The following is an 18,406-nucleotide window of genomic DNA, read 5'->3' on the forward strand; positions in this document are numbered from 1 at the left end:
CTGCTCTCGTCTTCCCTTCACATCTCTCCCCTCCTCCTCTGAGTCATTTCCATCCTAGAGACAGTGGGAGACTGTTCACAGTTCACTGGACCTCCAGGGACAGCAGGGAGTCTGACAGACTAACCAGTAGCCTTCATCCTCACAACACACGGCCGCTCATTTTCATACCCAGGACGCACGCATGCACAAAACACACACTGTCCGTGTGTGTGTGTGTGTGTGTGTGTGTGTGTGTGTGTGTGTGTGTGTGTGTGTGTGTGTGTGTGTGTGTGTGTGTGTGCGTGCGCGTGCGCGTGCGTGTGTCTCTCTCCCCCTGTTCTTTCTTTTTACGTTTTGTGATAGCAAAACGTCTTTACCTAGCCCCTGGAAATCACTTTGGCAGTGACGTCAGAATGGAAAGTGGATAAATGTCACTTGATGATAAACGCGGGCGGTTCTCTCGGCTGGCTCCACGTATTCTATTGAAGTCAGTGGGCGCCGCCCCCGCTCAGCGTGCAGATCATGTGGAATCAACTGCTCCTCTATCCGTGGGCTTTGCTAGTTGCTTTTTCGCCCCCCTTCTTTGGTTTGGGAAGGGCGATATACGTGTCGGAAGGTATTTGGCCGGGCGGAGCCAGGCTGTCTGCACGTATTTTAGCGTATTTTAACGAGGCTTTCTCCTCGTTAGATGTGGAATCGAGCGCCACAGCCCACCAGCCCTCCCTCAGTTGTGCCTCGGCAAGTTTCGCCCTTCCTCGTTTGTGCTCGGCTCGTGCGAGCAGAGGCGAGCGATTCATTGCAGCAGAGGAGGAAAAAACGGCGAGTGGTTTAAACATGCTCAAGTTAACATTTCCCATTTGGCAATGCTTTAGATGACAAGTCGATACAGCGTACACAGTACACTATCGTTTTACTCACGTTCAGAGCGGACTATAGAGACATTGACAGCCAAGAAAAATCCATCAGAAGGACTTCGCCGTCGGAAAGTTCACTTATTATTAAGCACCGATGTGCTCGGATATTTTTTATTTTTCAACGTGTTACACCCATAGAGTTATCTTACACCACGGACAACCGCGGTCAACTCTCACACACACACTCGCGTCGCGTGTGTGTGTGTGAGAGTGAGTGAGTGAGTGTGCGTTAATGCCTCGGAGATAGATACAGACAGCGTCTATAAAAACTGCGTGTGTATGATGTTTTAAGCATTGTTTCCCAAGTACTGGGTGTCGACCCACGGGTGGGTCGCGGAATGGGACTGTGTGTGTGTGCCAATGTTGTGTATTGTAACTGCGTCTTCTATTGCAAACAGTGCTAAACTCTTCAATCAATCAATCATGGAATTAGATCATTTGCACCCCTTTTAATGAAACCGTGATATAATCTATCTGTTGGCAATATTCGCTTATTTCGCCTAAAAACGAGGGGTGATATCTGCCTGTAGCCACAGGAGAAAGGAAAGAGAGGAGAGAGGAGACCGGCCGGGGAAACAAATAAAACAATGGAAAACCGGCGCACACAACCCATCACATCATAGAAGAGACAACACTCGTTCACCGTTCCCCCTCCGCCTAAAACGAGGGGGTGATTATCTGTCTCTAGCGCAGGAGAAAGGAGAAGAGAAGAGAGAGTAGAACGGAGACAGCTAGGGTCCCGACTCCAGTGAATCAAATAGTACACGCGCTCCCTGTTTGCGAGACAGTGCGCTCTCACATTAAACTAGAATTGAAATATTTCAATAATAAGTTTTGTGGCTTGTTGCCATATCTATCTATCTATCTATCTACAGAGAGGGAGAGAGAGAGGAAAGTAGGCTACAGTTGAATACTGTAGTTAAGTGAAAGAGATTTTTTTTTCAACTAACATGGGCATGGTGATTCAGCAGTGATTCATGGTGGTCATTGGCTAATATGTCTCAATTTAGGGGTCCTTGACATAAAAAGTGGTGTAACTTGGAGGGCGCTGGTTTAAGCTTCGCTTGTTTAGCCTTGGATCAAGACAGTCATAGGTCAGTCTTGTTAACTCAAATATTTACTTCTGGGGGTCCCTGGAACAAAATATTTTGGGATGGGCAGGCCATGGAGCCGCTCCGTGGACCAAATACATATCATTTGTGCATTTCCAGGGGTTAGCTGACATTTGGTGGGTGAACACTAGGCACAATCATTGTCATTTTGTGCCATACATTTTAGGCAGATTACCCCCCTGGACCCCCTGCGGCTTAACACATTAACTCACTCAATGCCAATGACGTCTTTTGACGTCTTTTTTTCAATGGGCCTCAGTGCCAATGACGTCTTTGACGTCTTTTGTGTTTTTTGTATAGAATTTTTTTTTTTTTTTTTTTTTAAGATGTCAAAATGACCTGAGATCAGAGAGATGGTTTTCTCTGTTTGTGTGTTGGCTCCCTCGCTTAGCTGATTGAGAAAATGTGTGTCCATTCTAGTGGATGGACACTTTTTTTCATTCAAACAGCTCTATCTCTGGAACCATTTGTCTGATTGACAAAATTCTTTTTGCCACTGAATCACAACAACTGTGTCTGTTTATGTGGGGGAAAAAAATAATAAAAAAAAAAAAAATTTTTTCATTGCATGGCAAAGAAAAACATACAAAATCAAGGCACAGCTACCTTGGAGCCATTTGGCATTGAGTGAGGTTAAGAAAACAACAAGCAACAAAACGTTATTATTGAAATATTCAATTCTAGTTTCTCTCCCTCTCTCTCGCTCTTTGTCCCTCTCTCCCCTTCCCTCTCGCTCTCTGTTCCTCTTCATCTTTCTCATGCACTCTCACTCACTTTCTCTCTCTACCCCCTCCCTCCCTCCCTCCCTCCCTCCCTCCCTCCCTCCCTCCCTCCCTATCTCTCTCTCTCTCTCTCTCTCTCTCTCTCTCTCTCTCTCTCTATCTCTCTTTTTGTGATCTTTCATATGTAGGCTTGCACACAAGGGCAATTCACCTTGCGCACACTCACACACAAACACACACACGCGCACATAGAAATGTACACACTCTCTCTCTCTCAGACCATTTTCATATAAATGAAGCCTCGGGGAGCCTCTTCCCATTAGAAGCCTAATGTAGCATTGTGTGAGGGGACTCCACATTAAATGAATGCACCCAGCCAAACAATTTTGATGTGCGGCTGAATTATGACTTCTGAATTACTGCGGTGAATAAATGACTTTTAAATTATCACGGTGAATTGTGAGTGAGTTGCCTGCCTGTTTAAGAGGGATATTTTCACGGTCACAGTCACAATCTTGAGTTGTGTTTTTTGCTGTGCTGTGTGGGCGTTGTTTTTGTTTGTGTCACTGTGCTGGGGGAAATGGAACGAAAGAAGATGCTTCGAGAGACTTTGATATTTGTGAGTGAGTCGAGCACACCTTGTTCTTTATTTATTATTATTATTTTATTTTTGGGGGGGCTTTTGTGCCTCTATTTTATAGTACAGTAGACTGACAGGAAATTGGGAGAGAGAGTTGGGGAGTGACATGCGACAAAGGTCGTCCGGATCGGGAACTGAACCTGCGACGCCGCAGGCATTGATGCCGAAATGACAATGCCTATATGGTATGTGCCCTGACCAGTAGGCCACCGGGCGACCCACACCTTGTTCTTTAGAATGAAACTACACGCAAAAGCAGACACATTTATATATATATATATATATATATATATATATATATATATATTTGTGTTTCTGTAAAAAATAATTAATGAAAGGGGTATATCTATATCTATATCTTTAAATTGAGTTCAAATTGACAAAAGGATATAGAATGTAAATCTAAAATGTGTGGCTTTGTGTCTCGCACTGCAATTCATGTATGCAAGAGAAAAACGGACAGCACTCTCTCTTTCTCTCTCTCTCTCTCTGTCTGTCTGTATGTCTGTCTGTCTGTCTGTCTGTCTGTCTCTCTCTCTCTCTTTCTCTCTGTATCTTTCTCTCTCTCGGTGCAGTATGATGTTGGCTTGGTGTGTCCCACAGGGTAAATCATGCTCACCCTGAAGTATTTGAAATATATAATACCACTGGGACCTGTGTGTGTGTGCGCGCCCTCGTGCAACACTGGAACCCGTCTCATCACCCTGGGAAAAGGGGTACAGCCACGCTGTCTGGGAAAACATTTTTCCCCGGTGAATCCTATTTATAACACAGTACTGTGTGTGTGTGTGTGTGTGTGTGTGTGTGTGTGTGTGTGTGTGTGTGTGTGCGTGTGCGCGTGTGCGTGCGTGTGCGTGCGCAGAATATGCACTACTCCATTCTCTTGAGAACCCTCTCTTTAACCAGACTAGAACCCTCTCTGTGTGTTGGCACTCTGGGGAGGCTGGCAGTTGTGCGTGTGCACGTGTACGTTCATGTCTATTAACTGTTTTGCACCATGCTTTTCCGTAGAGAGAATCCATGTGCACTGAGCGATGTGTATGCAGGTGAAATAACAGCAGGTTTTACATACAGTATGAGAAGTGCTCAGCTACTATCTGATGATGGAAATGTCTTAGGACTTTTATTTATTTAAGATTTTCATTAGCTTTCTTTTGTCCCTCTCACGCACGCACACATGCACGCACACATACAGTTGTGCTCAAAATTATTCAACGCCCTCTGATAAATTTGTTCTTTAGTGTAACCACTGTTCCTTTGACTTAGAACTTGTCAACTATGCTCAAAACTGTACTTTTTGGAACATTCAGTGTCTTTGCAATTGTTTTATATCCTTTTCCCTTTTTTTCTGAACTTTTCTGACCATTTCTTAGACTAAAGCCCTTTGCACACAGGCGTGTTTATCCACACGGATAAAACGGACAATTTGATTTTTTTTTAAAAGAAAACAATGATTCTCTACGACCTCATGCACACCGGATCCGAATTAGCCGTGCGACGAGTGGCTGCGGCCGTGCATTTTTTTCTCGTTCGAACCCAGTTCGATTCGTGCGTCTTGTCGCATGCGGTAAAAAACTCATCACTCCTTTTATGACTCATTTTGGGATCCGCAGCGCCGATTCCGCACAGCATTGCACACCAAATCCAATGCGTTTTATTCATGCAGCAAACGAAAAAAACAAAACTGTCCTGTGTGCAAAGGTTCTTTAGCCATGTTTCTAACTGCTCTAATCACAGTGACCAAGTCAACAAACTTTTAGTCAGGCCAGATTGCACATCTGATGCAACTATTTAAGCCCTTGATTAGTCGATTGCAGTTTATTACAGATGTTTTCAGGTGTAAATAAAAGTTGAATAATTGAAAGTGAAAGTGGCGTTTAGCATTGAATTTGGAAAAAAAAAAACAACAAATGTTACTTTTGAGCTATTTACATTGTTCTTGTATGATTTATTTATTTAATTCAGTTGTCAGTTTGTGAATTTAGCCAATGAACCAGATTTGCAGAGAGAGGGGGGTTGAATAATTTTGAGCACAGCCACACACACACACACACACACACACACACACACACACACACACACACACACACACACACACACACACACACAGGTTTATATCGTGACGTTCAGTCTTTCTAACACAACGTGAGCTAATTTCCAAGGGTAAAGTTCTCATATGTACATGAATGTTTGTGTGCTTTAGAAAGAGTGATTGATATTTTAAAGCTCATGCTCTGATTCTGCAAGCAACAAACTCAATTAACTTGTAATTAACTTAACTTCTACAGCTCGTGACATTTTGTATAACCTGCAATTGTTTGTTCAAACATCTGGTGGTGAACAGAGTTTGTGAGTCTGAGTCACTTAAAAATAGAGTAATAATTAAAACCATAATGCGTCCCATGCTTTTATTCCTCATAACCAATTAAAGCTGACAAGACAATAGTGGAAGTCGGCTCATCCCCCATGTAAAAATAATAATTACGATGCCATTGAGGCAATTACTGTAAGCTAAAGCATACATCTACCAGCCATGCAACTAAAGTATATATGATTTCTTTTCAACAACACGCTTTTTCTTTGTTTTTGTTTTTTGAATACACTTAAAGTTGTACCATGTAACTTTTTTTATAAAACAAATCTTAAAATTGTCCTAACTGTTAAATCGCTAAAGTTTTAGAACACCCACTCCGTTATTTTCAGCTTCTGAAGCCTTCTCTTTATATGTTTTCTATGATCCTGGCCGTGGACCGGATTTCGCGCCAAAATGACGTAATCTGCATCATCTGTATACGTTGTGTATACGTTGCCCAATCACATCGCCGATCATGCACACATGGTACACTACCGGCCAATCACAGCGCATCTTGAAGTGGGGTCGCCATATTTGTAGTCGCCCGTGTGTCTCTTTACTCAAAAGGTAATCTCGCCTACCAGGCAGGGTGAAGTAGTCCGTTTCTCCGGAATGCCTGAACGCACAGGAACCAGGGACCCCTCTAAAGATAGCTCTCGGCGTTGTGGAGGCAGACGCGGGGGTGTGAAGGTACGAAAAACGGGCGAAAGACGCGAACGCGACCGCGGTTTGCTATAGGGCTACTGACCACTAGTTGAGCATCTTACACAGTATAGCTTTAAAGTGCAATTCACAAGAAGTGAGGTTCAGCGTGCACCACACACACACATGCCAGGTTAACATTGCATGTTGTCATTGTTTTCCTAATGTTGCTCGTAACAATTACTGACGCTTGAACTGTCACACGGGTGGCTGTGGACCAGGTCATGTCAGGACAGAAATCTGGCACGGAGGCATTTCAATCTGTCTCTGTGCGTTGCATCATCTGTTATCAGCAGAGCTTCAGTGGAAGAGTATTTAACTGGCGCAGACAGACAGACACGGATTTGGGATGATATCTATTTGGTCCATAACCCAGATGCATATCCTGAACAGTTAATAGTAGCATTCGATTTAAATTGAACTTTTACCTAACCTAACTGTCCATCACTGTGTGTGTGTGTGTGTGTGTGTGTGTGTGTGTGTGTGTGTGTGTGTGTGTGTGTGTGTGTGTGTGTGTGTGTGTGTGTGTGTGTGTGTGTGTGTGTGTGTGTGTGTGTGTGTGTGTGTGTGTGTGTGTGTGTGTGTGCGCGCTCGTGTGTGCGTGTGGGTGCGCGCGCGCACACACACACACACACACACACACAAAACTGTATTTTTTTTCTCTCTGCTCCTATAAATGGGTCTATTAAAGAATTAATGTTTTGATCCTTGAAAATATTCACCTGTTGATTCATACTGTAACAATTGCTGTTCATTTCAGGTCCAGAAATCCCCCTAATTTCAAATCGAGGTTCCTGTGTTTGTAGCACTGAAACCAAGACACACACACACACACACACACACACACACACACACACACACACACACACACACACACACACACACACGCAGGGAGACATGAGCCAAAGAAAACAGCAGTCATCCCTGAAACAAATTCCATAGCCTCCACTGGGAGACTCAGGCAGATAGAAATACATCATATAATGTTCCACCTGCAACGCAACCGCACAGCGAACATGTGGTTTCATTCCTTTTTGGAAATAACAGAAAGAGAGAGAGAGAGAGAGAGAGAGAGAGAGAAAACTCATCAGATCACAATGTTTTTCACCTGCATTTGAAATGCGACTAAACCCACACGGTGAACATATGTTTCCTCTTTTGGAAACCCTAAGCGGTAAGGAGGGAGGGAGGGATTTAGGGAGGGAGGGAGGGAAGGGTGGAACATGCACAATGCCAAATAGTTCAGTTGACAGGGCTTACAGTATGTGACTTTTGAATGTATTTCTCTCTCACACTTTTTTGCTCTCTCCCATGTTCTTCCCTTTTTGTGTCATCCATCTCTCTCTCTCTCTCTCTCTCTCTCTCTCTCTCCCTCTCTCTCTCTCTCTCTCTCCACAGTATCTGCACCTTTTAGCCCCATCTGATTAATGTGGCCTGCTATCAGATGTATGGCACTAAGCCAGTTGGGATAGATCACTCCTGGTGTGTATCAGGGCTGATGATCACCAGATGAAAGGTTTATGCGCCTACACAAGTATTCACGAGGAGTGTGTGTGTGTGTGTGTGTGTGTGTGTGTGTGTGTGTGTGTGTGTGTGTGTGTGTGTGTGTGTGTGTGTGTGTGTGTGTGTGTGTGTGTGTGTGTGTGTGTGTGTGTGTGAGACAGTGTTATAACATTAAAACAACATTATTACTAATTTAGTATAAGAAAATAACACATTTGTGTGCTTGTAGATCTGCTATTTTCACTAGCTTTGTGTGACAGTCTTGTATGATGAAGCTGGGCTTTACTTTACGAAAAAACGCACACATTTGAAACTTGGTATCTAGATACAAGGTATCTGCCAGTAACAAAATAGGTAATCATGTAAAGTACACAGAAACATCGGGAGGGTTTGCTGTCAATGACCAAAAATAGATGATGCCGTGTATTATTTAAGCTTGTCGATCTGCTCTCTGCCATTTTATTTATATATTTTTTTTTATGAATGGACATGTGTTTTCGACACCTTTCTCCGACTTTGACTCTAGTATTTCTATTTGCGAGGACTTTCAATATGAATGGATGCATGTTCACTCGCCATGGCTCTACATCAGTGATTCTCAAAGTGCAGTCCAGACACCCTTACAGGTCTCTAACTCAGACGGTGTACAAATGGAACCCAATGGGTCCTTTCGGTTCCCATTTGGACACTCTTAGAGTTATGAGGGTCCTTGAAATTAAAAGACTGGAGAACCACTGTTCTACATTCTTTGGTGGAGTTTGACTGTGGTATTTCTATTAGCGTGGCCTTTCAACAGGAATGTGATGTGATGATGGCCCTGTTCACATCTCAGGGCACCACTGAACACCCAATGACTGCAGATGACAGCAGTCAAATGTTTGAGAAAGCCCTTTATTCCTCTGGGATTGTTAATGGGAGACTCCTAATGGTGTAAAGTCATTAGAGGTTGGGATACACTCTGTCACACACACATGATAAATGAGTTGAGAGAGTGAGAGTGTGTGTGTGTGTGTGGGGGGGGGGGGGGCATGAAAGGGTGTCCTCTCCTATAGATTAATCCCTGGTGCCCATCGCCAGTGCCCTGCCACTCAGTGTAACATGCCATCTGGTAAGACCCCATTCAGCCCCCCCCCCCCCCTCCACACACACAGACACACTATCTGAGGGCTAGGTGGCGTCCATTGGGGAGTTATCATTGTCAGTGGATATAATGAGATTGGGGCACCATGTTACCACAGCTGTGCTATACACTGTACGTGGGTGCATACTAAAAAGGCTGGTTTATCTAGAACCTGCATGTTCATTGCCATCAATCAAACCCTACTGGTAAGGTAATGCATAATGAGAATGGGGCTTGGCATTTCCATAGCTGCCTGTGATACTGTAAGAAGATGCCATTTCTTTCTGTTTTCTTTTTTTTCTTTATTTTCTTTACATATCTACTGCATAGTATTGTGTTCTTTTTTTTTTTTTTTTTTTTTTTTGGCTGTCTTTATTTTTTTAATAATCAAAAATTTTATTGCGTTTACACAAGAAAATGAGTGACAGAAAAGTATTAATATACATAATATACAAACTGCAATAAACAAATTAAAGACATCAAACGGAAACAATAACAAAAAGAAAAATACAAACAAACAAAAATACGGGCGGGCGAATAGCACAATACAATATTCATACAGTTATCCATACTTATCCATACACAGTCAATTATTCAAAGTGGTATCATCTCCACACAAGGGGCAAATTAAAAGGTAAGTTGAAGGAGTACAGCTGGGGCTTTCCAAACCAGGTCATCACTTCCATTATAAATCAGTGTAGCTAGATCTTTGGGCAAATAGTTTATTAGCGGCTGCCAAATATTTAGAAAATCATCTTCCTTCTCTTTTAGTTTGGCACTGAGTCTTTCCATTGGTAGCACTCTGTATATTTCTCTGTACCATTGAGTCACTGATGGAGGTTTCTCCTGTATCCAGTTGAATAGAATGCATTTTCTAGCCAAACAAAGCAGCTTGTTAAGTAACTTGGCTCTTCTAGGGTCTAAAACCCCAGAATTTGATGGCAGCCCCAATAAAAATTGCCCAGGATCTTTACATATTTTAAACTTCATAATTGAACTCAGTTCTCTTGCAACACGAGACCAAAACCTTGAAATTTTGGGACACTCCCAGAAACAATGTATATAGGTACCCACCCCAGTTTTGCATTTAATGCACAGAGGAGACCTGCTGGGATCAATTTTGTTAAGGAATTGGGGCGTTCTGTGCTGTCTGTGGAGTATCCTATACTGCATCTCTTTGAATCTGTTGCTTATAAAAATAGAGTGAGAAGATTGGATGCAATCAGACCAAAGTTCCTTATCATACTCTGTTTGGAAGTCACTTTCCCATCTCTCCACTACCTTATCTATATTTTGTTTGTTGAAACTCAAAAAAGTATCATAGAAATATGAAATCAGACCCTTCTTCATCTTATAAAACATAATAGATTCCTCCAACGGACCACGAAGAGGCTTGTCTCTAGGCAATTTAATGTCGGTATTAATATAATGGCGCACCTGAAAGTACTGTGTTCTATTTGTCTGTCATTCAATGTTATATGAGATACTTAAATGGTGTCCTGTTGAAATAAGCTTAGTCTTTTCATGGATCTCCTTTTAGTAGACCTTGTACCAGTGAACTGTGCCGTCATGAAACTGTACATTTTCCTATGCAAACTTCTAATAAAGCCTTCAATCAATCAATCAATTTAAATACAGTATTGCTATGTAATTATTACCAGCACTTATAGGCGTTATACGTAGATGCACAAGTTGTATTATATCAAGACAAATTAACACATTTACAGCCATTGAACGCCCAGACCGCCAGACTACGTCTTAGCTCGGCATTTCTCACAAGTTAAGGAACAGCCCCATCTGGTGTAAAAAATAAAAAATAAATCACACTGGAACGGAACACAAGAAATTACATCAACGGGAAAAAGCGGCTCTCCATTGGTTTCCTGTTTAATTCGGCCGTAACTATGGAATGCATGGCTAGGTTAGTTTGTTATTTAAATTAATATGTTATTTTATTTCATTTTCACACCTCTTTTCCTATGCCATAGTGATGCTGTGGCATCCAAACTGGAAATTGTTTAATAAAAGAAACAATTTCCGTACTGCAGAAATCTGAAACCACAAAACCACAATAATTCTCAATTTACTTGCAGACTGTCGCCTACCTCATCTAATTGAACTCTTTTACTACTACCCCCTTTTTCATATAGGCACACACTCTCTCTCTCTCTCTCTCTCTCTCTCTCTCGTGCGGCAGGCTGATTTCTATCCGTTACCAATCAGGCTCCATTCTCCAACCAAATTAATTCTTTCTAATTTGGAGCTTCCACTGGTCAACCCCCTGTGGTGTGCTGCAACTGAGACACGTGTGTGTGTGTGTGTGTGTGTGTGCGTGTGCGTGTGCGTGTGCGTGTGTGTGTGTGTGTGTGTGTGTGTGCATATGTGAATGAAATAGGGAGGACTCTACAATGGATTTTAATTGAGAAGACGGACTGCAATCAGCATATTCTTGTAGGAAATCATTAAATCATTACTTCTTTCACTCTCTTTCTTCCCCTCTCTCTCTCTCTCTCTCTCTCTCTCTCTCTCTCTTCTCTTTAGTGGTGATTAGTATGTTAATGATAGGACGCTGATTATTGCCATCAGAAAGACATGACATCTGTGGTCTACCCATTTCTGCTCCAGAAGAATGAAACAAACCGTGCCTGTCTTCTTACTCTTAGTCTTCCACTTGATACAGTGTATTTAGAAACACACACACACACACACACACACACACACACACACACACACACACACACACACACACACACACACACACACACACACACACACACACACACACACACACACACACTCTGTCATGCTCATTCATGTAAACATGCCATGCCTACAAATGAGGTAGTTCAGTGTATTTGTGGAATTAAACACCAATAATGCCCATGTGAAGTTGATCAGAGCATATGATATCAGGCGAGGTAGAGTTGGTAAAAGTAATCCATTCGCTGAATGGATTATTTAATTATTCTACACACAACAGTCACAACAGTTTATGAGGTATTTCCATTGTCATCCTTTCGAAGCATGTCAACGTCCCTAAGGGTAAAATGCCTACAAATCCTATCATATGTAGATGTCACTTTTCCTCTTCAGAATATAAGTTAACCTTTCCATAGCACAGCGACTGCTCATTTCCCTGAGCCATTGGCTCGCACATATGCCACATTTACTATTTGTCTGTTGGCCTTGCAAATGGAATTTTCATCAACACACAATGCTGTAGAAATACAGTACAAGCCTCACCATATTGGAAAACACTTTTTGACCCAATATTGTGGAGTGAATGTGGCTCAGAAACTCCTAGTATTAGCTGTAGTGGAAGGGACCGAACTACATCATGAGCATCTGCTCCTTAACCCCGCTTAGAGCACAGTTTCACATCATGGTTATGAAGGGTGCTTAAGCATCCGCTGTACCTGTGAAACTAACGTGGCCACCGATTATGCAGCTTTTGAATCACCCACACTGATATATGCCCTCCATGTTACACAAAGAAAAATGCGGTTTCCAGTGAATAGAAATGAGGGGGTGTTCATATTTGACAAATAATGTTAATTTAGCTCCAGAACATCTAGTGTGTGCTTGGTGTTGTGTTTTATGCGCTGCACTTGGTGGATTAGTTAAAGAGGTAATTGTTCACAGAGCATTACGTGCTTCTCTGTGGCCTTTTGGGCAAAAGGTTGAAAATCGATGGGACAAAACGTTCTGCCAATGTTTTATATCTTTATCTCTCTCTCTACCCCCCCTTCTCTTTTCTTCACTCCTCTTTCTGAGGGAGATAGATTTCATTTCCAGATGGAGATGAAATTAAATCTTACTTCTTTTTCACCTCTCCTGTGCCAACTCTATCATGTGGCTATTCTGGGAATATATAGAGAGAATGGAATGAAGTGAGATGGAGGATGGATGGAGTGGGCTGGGAGGGGGAAGGAAAAGGAAGAGAGTGAGAGGGGAAATAAAACGGGAGATGGATAACTGGGAAGATCAAGGGATGCACATCAAGAACGGGGGAGAGAGAGAAAAAAACGAGAGTGCTCCAGCCATCCAGATGTGTCCATCTCTCCAGCAGCTGTCTGTTTGGTCCCCAGCTGTCATATGGACTCAGTGGGAAACAGGAATGTTACTGTCAATGAATGTGAAACGTGACCAACATTAATATTATCATTACACCACTGTTGTTTTGGTCTAACTCCATCCGCCGGCTTCATTCCCCCACAGGCGTCTGTCCATGAATTGCTAATTCCATCAGCCATTACCTGAATGCTGTGCTGTGGGAAGATTAAACATTGTCTTCAGAAATGTTTGGTGGTGTTGAGTGTGTTCATTCAGGAAGTTGCGGGCTGAAATAATGTCAAACAGAAACATAACTTGCCGTGGGGAATTGTAAATGTGTGCAAATGGAATTGCACTACTAATGCTCATATTATGTTCTCATTTTCATGCAAGCACATTTACCATCTTCAACATGTTTGTCCTGTCCCTTGTAGGAGATGGCCAAGATCTTGAACCATCCCCGTGTGTATGCCTTCCTCCATGTTCCGGTTCAGTCGGCCTCAGACAGTGTTCTCATGGACATGAAGAGAGAGTACTGCGTTGAGGACTTCAGGAGGGTGGTGGACTTCCTCAAGCAGAGGTATGACATGGAAAGGGACGTTGATCATGTTTGTAAGATGAGCCTTCTTTTTAAAGTTGCGTTACACACTGTACTCTATGCAGTGGTGTAAAGTAACTAATTATTTTACTTAACCCTACCAGTGCCAGCCCCTAGAGGGCACCAAAGAATGCCAGACTTTCTCCCATAGGGGACTGCATTAGCATCCGGGGGCTCACGTTGCAGTGACGCGCGTGCTCACGTTCGTGCGCGTCATGGAAAGGTCCCGGATGATAATGCTAACAGAATAGCTATTCCCATTTTGTCATTTTAAAGATCATTTTTCGGCGATTTCGCCGTAAATAAACCTCGCGCCACATCCCTAAAAACACAATCCAGAGATATGGGCCTCCAAAGATGTGGTTTTTCATTGGATTCGGCGGCGATTCGCGGCTATGTTCGCGGCTCACGGCCGGCATGGCTTCCCCAGGATTTGGACCACTGGATTTTATATTTAGGCTCAGGCTTCAGAAGGCCTCGGATCATTTTATTCATTTCATTAAAAATCCCGAACATGTTCGGGATAGGCACACTGGACTACGTTCCGGAAGCGGCGCTGAACATTCGGTGAACATTGGGGGTCTCAAAAATGTATTTTAAACCATTTTTAATGGAATATATCGTCGGACCATGTAAAATGGCTAGCTGGCTAGCGTAGGACGAGCCAGGACCACCCACGACTCTACAAGCAGCTCAGGGTAAGTCAATTAATAAAAAAAAAAATGTTTTGGATTGAACATATCCCGAACATGTTCGGGATAGGCACAGAATGAGTTAAGTACTGTACAGTTTTGAGGTATTTGTACTTTACTTGAGTATTTCCAAATTCCAATACTTTCACTTTTACTCCACTACATCTGGGATCCAAATATTGTACTTTTACTCCACTACATTCATTTGAAAACTTTAGTTACTAGTTACTTTGCAGATATAAATTATTATTTATATTATAAAACATACATTAATCCACTTAAGCCCTATTGTATACCTAGGCAATTTTTTGATCTGCTATTTTCAAACATTTACTGTAGTACTTTTACTTTTGGTACTTACCTTCTAAGCCGCGGCAGAACCCCCTGAACCCCGGTACTGCCGTGCAATCAGCGTTTTATTTATAAACATATTTTAAAAAACAAACACACCAAATGATAAACAACGCGCGCGGGTCGTTCAGTGCAAGCCAGCAGGACGTGCACACACTACGTGTTTGGGCGGCCACTTACTTAGAAGCTGCTGCTGGCTGTATTTCTGCCGTTCATTTGCATGGAGCGAGATGGGGTAATCCGCGAGAAAAAACAGCGTTCGAAAGTACATTACGTCCTCGTCGCACGCACATCGATCTAATTCCATGTATTCCACTCATTCCGAAGCCTTGATTTCGCCGGTCGTCTGGTCGAAACTCTTGAGGGGATGGGCTAAACCAGGCTGCAGCACACACAGTGAAGGGGAACGTAATGGCCGCTCGTGGAGCCAGTGGCAGAGCCAGCCGATGACGTCATCACGTTTCTGACGTGATCTGATTGCACAACGTCTCTTAAAGAGACAGAGCACGACCTGCGACTGTATTTTTCAAAAAATTATGATTAATTTCATAAATTACGGCGAAGTACGGGAATAGACGATTGGCTGAGGGGACCCAGTAGGAAGTCCGAGGGAGTGCGGCCAGGCTTAGAAGGTGTTAAGTACATTTTGATGCCAATACTTTTGTACTTTTACTCAAGTAATTTTTTTATTCCAGACTTTTACTTGTAACAGAGTATTATTATATTTCAGTATTGATACTTTTACTAAAAAAGTTAAAAAAAATTAGTACTTTTTACATCTACTGACTCTATGTGCCCTCATACTATCACAACAGTGACTCATGATTTATCCGTTTTTTGGGTGTAATTTGAGCATGTGTATGTGCGTGTGTATGTGCGTGCGTGCTCATGCATGCACATTAGGGTGGATCTTAAATTACCTTTTTTAGATTTTCTTGAGTCTCACCCCCCAATTATGTTCCAATGTACAAAAAAATGCTTTGGTTAAAATTTGGTTGAATTTCAAGCATATTTAGAGGTAGCTCAATCAAGTCAAAGATTGTACATTTTATTGGTCAAAATCGAATTGCACTGCAGGCACATTTAAGTTATACATTACACATTATTCTTATACTAAGCACAGAAATTATATTTTTTAAGCTTACAAATCTAAACACAAAACTGATTACATGTTTGTCATAATATGTCAAACCAGAAGTAATGCATTCTAGGAAATAGCAAAGCAAAGAATGACAAATTGCTATTTTTCATTTAACGTGCACAATGACATGTCTTTATTGCACACTCTTCATAACCCTAACCCTAACCCAATCATACTCACAACACACAACAAGCACTTCCTTGTTTACCCCCAAAACCCCCGAAGGTCTCTGCAGTATAGTAATTCAGTAGTTACTGATCAATTAAAGTTTGTACGGCTATCGGGATACTTGTGCCGATGGTTCTGCACAATTTGCAGCAAGTATTGGAGTTGGGACTCATCTTTAGTATTGAGACCACAATATTCTTGTAGTAGGGCAACCCCACGCTCTGCATGATCATTGACAACATTCATCGCCTTCACTACAGCCAGAGCTTCTTGGTAGTCCACCCTGGGCTCCCACTCATCGGGATCAACGTCAAGGAAGTCATCTGGGAGATCCATCATTTTGAAAAGCACCTTGGATTTGGGAGACACAAAATCTTCAATGTTCCTCCTTGCAATTGTTCCAAGGTCAACAGTAATTCTCTTCATATGCCCCTGTTCACCATAAGTGATTGGAAAACCTTTGAGAAGCAGCTTTAGACACCTCAGCATTTATTGATGAATAAAGAGCTCCAGGAGCTACCCATCATGCCCTTTGGATGGCAAAGGTTACGGTATTTATTGTTTGAAGATCTGGATGTTTCATGGCCAATTCAAACTGACCCTCAGGGAAGAAAAAGCATGCATGGATTTGTGCATTTTTGCAGTTTGTATTTATGTGAAGGCATGGATGATGGCACCTGTTGCTGTCAGCGCTCCACTAAATGACTTGGCAGCTGTTAAAATCATTGCTGGAATATTCATCAATAAATGCTGAGGTGTCTAACGCTGCTTCTCAAAAGTTTTCCAATCATTTGGCTCCAGAGATCGTCGGACTTGCATTGTTTGACAGTCAAGTGAGCGTGCAAACGAAGAGGCTGATGGTGAGAGCCATGAAAGATGGAAATGAAGATGATGAACAGGGGCATATGAAGAGAATTACTGTTGACCTTGGAACAATTGCAAGGAAGAACATTGAAGATTTTGTGTTTCCCAAATCCAAGGCGCTTTTCAAAATGATGGATCTCCCAGATGACTTCCCTGACGTTGATCCCGATGAGTGGGAGCCCAGGGTGGACTACCAAGAAGCTCTGGCTGTAGTGAAGGCGATGAATGTTGTCAGTGATCATGCAGAGCGTGGGGTTGCCCTACTACAAGAATATTGTGGTCTCATTACTAAAGATGAGTCCCAACTCCAATACTTGCTGCAAATTGTGCAGTACCATCGGCACAAGTATCCCGATAGCCGTAAACAAACTTTAATTGATCAGTAACTACTGAATTACTATACTGCAGTGACTTTCGAGGGTTTTGGGGGTAAACAATGAAGTGGGGCTGTGTGCTTGTTGTGTGTTGTGAGTATGATTGAAGAGTGTGCAATAAACACATGTCATTCTGTGCACGTTAAATGAAAAATAGCAATTTGTCATTCTTTGCTTTGCTATTTCCTACAATACATTAATTCTGGTTTGACATATGACAAACATGTAATCAGATTTGTGTTTAGATTGTGGAAGCTTAAAAAATATAATTTCTGTGCTTAGTATCAGAATAATGTGTAATGTATAACTTAAATGTGCCTGCAGTGCAATTCGATTTTGACCAATAAAATGTACAATCTTTGACTTGATTGAGCTACCTCTAAATATGCTTGAAATTCAACCAAATTTTAACCAAAGCATTTTTTTGTACATTGGAACATAATTGGGGGGTGAGACTCAAGAAAATCTAAAAAAGCTAATTTAAGATCCACCCTAATGCACATACATTTCACAACCCTAGCAAATTCCTAATGTTGATACTAATACTCATTCTGTCATGTTTCCCAGTGTCTCTGTTACTTCAAGACTTGACACTGGCTTTGATCTGAGGACTGTGTGTGTGTGTGTGTGTGTGTGTGTGTGTGTGTGTGTGTGTGTGTGTGTGTGTGTGTGTGTGTGTGTGTGTGTGTGTGTGTGTGTGTGCGCGTGCGTGCGTGCGCGCATTCTTGAAGGTGTGTTTTTGAAAGATGTTATACCAACTTTCTCTTTCTTTACGGCCTGGATGGTTTGATTAAATTTAGAATACACGAAGGCCAATTGAATTGTAACACTTTACTGTATAAACGTATACGATATTTAATTGTCATGGCCATAAGGATTCTTAAAACTGGAGAAAGGCGTCGCCATGGAAACAGTAAACGGCATCTCGCCTCGTCGCTTTGTCCAGTTTTAGATCCTGGTTTTGGCATGCTTTTCTTTGAACCCGTCTGGTCATGAATAACCTGAACTGGGCTTGTTGGCTTTAAGAGAGACTCTGCAAACATCTGTTCTCTATGTCCATAAATAATACCTATGAGATTATGTACTTTGTACCATTGCACTTTTGGAAGCTGTGAGAGTT

At 42.1% G+C, this 18,406-nt stretch overlaps 1 protein-coding gene across 2 annotated transcripts in view; it reads left to right on the top strand.

Moving 5' to 3' along the window:
- The window catches only part of cdkal1 (CDK5 regulatory subunit associated protein 1-like 1), a 422,084-nt gene that overhangs the window by 235,237 nt on the left and 168,441 nt on the right, over positions 1-18,406 (top strand). For both annotated transcript variants that reach the window (XR_013962583.1, XM_080738605.1), the window contains exon 10: positions 13,533-13,678. Coding sequence is in view for 1 of the 2 variants with exons in the window: in XM_080738605.1 (XP_080594731.1) it covers positions 13,533-13,678 (146 nt within the window). In the remaining variant the exon portion in view is untranslated. The remainder of the gene's footprint in view (positions 1-13,532; positions 13,679-18,406) is intronic.

This window comes from Nannobrachium achirus (assembly GCF_963921795.1).
Source record: "Nannobrachium achirus genome assembly, chromosome: 2".
NCBI classification, from domain to species: Eukaryota; Metazoa; Chordata; class Actinopteri; order Myctophiformes; family Myctophidae; genus Nannobrachium; species Nannobrachium achirus.